General features: G+C 34.2%; 1 protein-coding gene across 2 annotated transcripts in view; it reads left to right on the plus strand.

The window, feature by feature from the left end:
* Positions 1-533, plus strand: part of LOC107028692 (ATP-dependent zinc metalloprotease FTSH 4, mitochondrial) — a 16,707-nt gene extending 16,174 nt beyond the window's left edge. For both annotated transcript variants that reach the window (XM_015229859.2, XM_015229860.2), the window contains exon 8: positions 1-533. In XM_015229859.2, coding sequence (XP_015085345.1) covers positions 1-70 — 70 coding nt within the window. In that variant the 3' untranslated portion in view covers positions 71-533.
* Positions 534-3,847: the final 3,314 nt, after the last annotated feature.

The following is a 3,847-nucleotide window of genomic DNA, read 5'->3' on the forward strand; positions in this document are numbered from 1 at the left end:
AGCTGCAGCCGCTGCAGCTGCGGCCACTGCCGCAGCCAAAACCAAAGGCATTGCTCCTGTAGGATCTTAGTGTGGTAACTTGTTGCTAGTTTTTATGAATCCATGTGCATATAGTGGATCATTCTCATGCATGTTTTCCACCCTTTCATTGCTATCAAGAAGGTGATTAATGTGTGGAGGTGAGTTTTAGAGGTCAACGGAAATAGTAGCAGATAAATGTCATATAAATACTGTCAAGTGTGTCATTTTTAGCTGACCTCTTTCTTCTGGTGTTATAAGCCACTTAGCTGACCTTTACAGATCTTTAGATTGATTATCTGCAGACTCATTGCCAATTTGAGTTGGACATTTTTCATGAGTATATTGTAAAATTAGGAGTGTCACAAACTTCCTAGCTTTCCAATAATGCAATTACTGGTTACCTACCTTTTCTTTTGGCTTTTAGAAGCTGTTCAGGAGGATTTTAGTGCAGTATTTTTCTTAATCACATAATTGTCATTTGAGGGATCATTTTTTCCCCCTTTCTTCTTTAATGTGGTTTCATCAACACGTTTTAATTGGTTTCGATCTTTAGATAAACTGATGTGTGGTATAAGTTTTAAATAGTTCTAAATTTCTGTAGTATTTTCTTTTTGAGAAATCAAAGTTTACATCTGCACCAAAATAAGATGCTTCAATAACTAAACTTTTTCCAGAGTTTATTTGAACTTCTCATTTTGGTTATTTTATGTTGCATTTGCACTTGAAGAGCAATTTAGTTCTTTTACCTCAAATTCCACTTGCTGTTACTATTTAAGGCTCTTATATGTTTTTGAATAAGTTGACCATCTATAAATTTTATACTTGAAAACCCAACTACATAGAAAGATCTTCGTTGTAAGGTCTATTTATTGATTATATTATATAAAAAGGTTTCTAGACTCTCCATGATTGTCAAATTCTCTTCTGACTAACAAATATATAAATTATTACTCTTTCCGTTTCATTTTATGTGAGGTAATTTGACTTGACATGAAATTTAAAAAAGAAAGAGAGACTTTTAAAACTTGAGGTACAAATGAATGATAGAATTTCGTGTAGCTATAAATCGTTTCATTAAGAGTAGAATGAACATTTTATAGTTAAATAACTATTTATTAGATCTCAATATTTTAAATTTTGATGTAAATTCGTTGATGTTTAATTTACCTATAAACTATAAATGAGATTCAAAATACTAATAAATGCTTTTGATTAGTCATAATTTTAAAACCATAGCACTCATTATTTAGTGAAGCTTACATAATAAAAGAATCCACATCCAATAAAAACCATTAAGGTGCATAGTCATTTCTCTTAAATTTCAAGAATCAATTCAATAGTAAGTTGGTTGAATATTCAAAATTTGTTGATAAACAGCTCAATACGAAAATTTATAATGTGCTCACAAGTTGTTTCTTTTGTTTATCTTATCATTATTATTATTATTTTAAAAAGAAGCATTATATTATTGAACACCCTACTCACAATCACACGTTATTATGAGTAGAATTTTATTGATTCATTCGAAGTACAAAAGAGTACGCTTAACTACAACTCCCGAACAAAAGCAAGTACAGGAAACGCATCCATTTGCAATCACGAAACACATGCAGTAGATTTAGTCTAAAAGTTGTCATCCCATTTTATTTAGGTCACGTATTTTTATTGGCTTAGGGAGAAAGTGGAGTAAATGAATCAGAAATAGGATAACGTCCTCGTTGTATTGCAATGTTGGGCAGATGATTAGCTAGTTGACTGTGTTTTTTACACCTGCATAATTTGGACTTAACTTCTAATCCCGTAACATTCTGAGCTTTTAGTGTTACGATCGAAAATAAATAGGTATAAATGCGGAAGCTAGCAAAGCAAACCTCGGAAGATCACGAGTAAGAAGACAAACAAAAAATATACCAAAAGACACAAAGATTTAACGTGGTTCGGTCAATCGACCTATGTCCACAAAGGAGATGAGCAATCCACTATAAATATGAGAGTACAAAATACAGAGGGAAACAACCTCAACCAAATTCACTCCGAATACATGGGAGGTTCACACAAGTGATAACGTATCAAGCTTGTGACCCACGATTTCTCCCCCTAACCAAAAACTCTCAAAGCCTTTAAGACTACATTGTGAATGATGATTAAGTTAGAAGGAACATTCCTTTATTTATAGAGTGCTAAACCTTTTCCTATTAGGTTAAGGATTAGTTAATTCAAAACCTTTTCCTTAAAGGAAAACCTATTTATGGTTGAAATCAGGACAAATAAAACACAACAAATCTCCCCCTTGACCTGAATTTCTGACAAAATAAATTTGTCCTTCTTGACTTAATCTTCAACAACTTGCTTCTCCTCTCCATAATCTCCTTTGCAAAATTTATGTCTCAACACAGAGAACCTCTCTGAAACAATTTCTCCAACAAAATTTTCATTACTGTCAAAAAGGTTGCGGCTAGAACTACACCCGCCAAGATGAACACCTCTTTCTAACCTGGTTCAATCATCGATTATCGAACCACTGAACCTTACTCCATTATTTTATCTGGCTCTGATACCACTTGTTAGGACCGAAATAAGCAGCTGTAAACGCGAAAGCTAGCAAAGCAAACCTCGAAAGACTACGAGTAAGAAGACAACGAGAAATATACCAAAAGACACAAAGATTTAATGTGGTTCGGTCAATCGACCTACGTCCACAAAGGAGATGAGCAATCCACTATAAATATGAGAGTACAAAATACAGAGAGAAACAACCTCAACCAATTCACTCGGAATACATGGGAGGTTCACACAAGTGATAATGTATCCAACTTGTGACCCATAAATTCTCTCCCTAACCAAAACTCTCAAAACTCTTAAGACTACATTGTGAATGCTGATTAAGTTAGAAGGAACATTCCTTTATTTATAGAGTCCTAAACCTTTTCCTACCAGAAAAAGGATTAGTCAATCCAAAACCTTTTCCTAAAAGAAAAACCTATTTATGGTAAGTAATTTAGGGCAAAATAAAACCCAACAAATCTCCCCAGTTGTTGTGACGAAAAGATGAAACCGAAAATCTAACAATAAAGAACACCAAGTTTAACGTGGAAAAACCCTTCAAACCGAAGGTAAACACCACGTGATCGACAAGATCCGAATTGATTCACTATACCAATAAGAAGGTTACAAATACTCTTCTAATGTCTACACAACAAGTGCCAAAAGAGAACAAACAATAGCTACACCAACAAAAGATAAATAGAAAGAAACACCACCTAAACCCAGCTTCTGTTCGGGACCTAAAACAGGATCTTTCTGACATTCGAATCCGATCTACACCGTTCAAATCAACTAACAAGATGTCAGGGACACCCAGTCCAAATTTCAGCCCGATCCAACGGTTAGTTAATCGTGAAACACGATCTGAATGTTACTGGTCGGAGAAAAGACTGCAGCAAAAGAATCCTTTTCTTTCTCTCTTTTTCTCTTGTTGAAAGCTCTCTCAAAAACCTCTCTTATGTTCTAATGTCTTTCAAAGACAATACCAATGAGCAATTAATTATTCTCTCAGAACCATCCTCTATTTATAGAGTTGTGCTTTTCCTTATAAAGCCAAAACCAACTACAAATAGGATTACTATTCCAATCCTTTTCCTAATAGAATTGGAAACCAAATAAAGAGAATAATTCCAATCCTTTTCCAAGTACGGTTAAGCCATGGGCCTTTGGCTGGAACATGGGCAATAGCCCAACATTTAGTACAATAAAATTCAATGTCCAAGGAGGAGGAGCTTCACTTTTGAATAATTGCTTCAGCAGTATGGATATATTTTTATATATA

Source organism: Solanum pennellii, chromosome 8, assembly GCF_001406875.1.
Source record: "Solanum pennellii chromosome 8, SPENNV200".
Lineage (NCBI taxonomy): Eukaryota > Viridiplantae > Streptophyta > Magnoliopsida > Solanales > Solanaceae > Solanum > Solanum pennellii.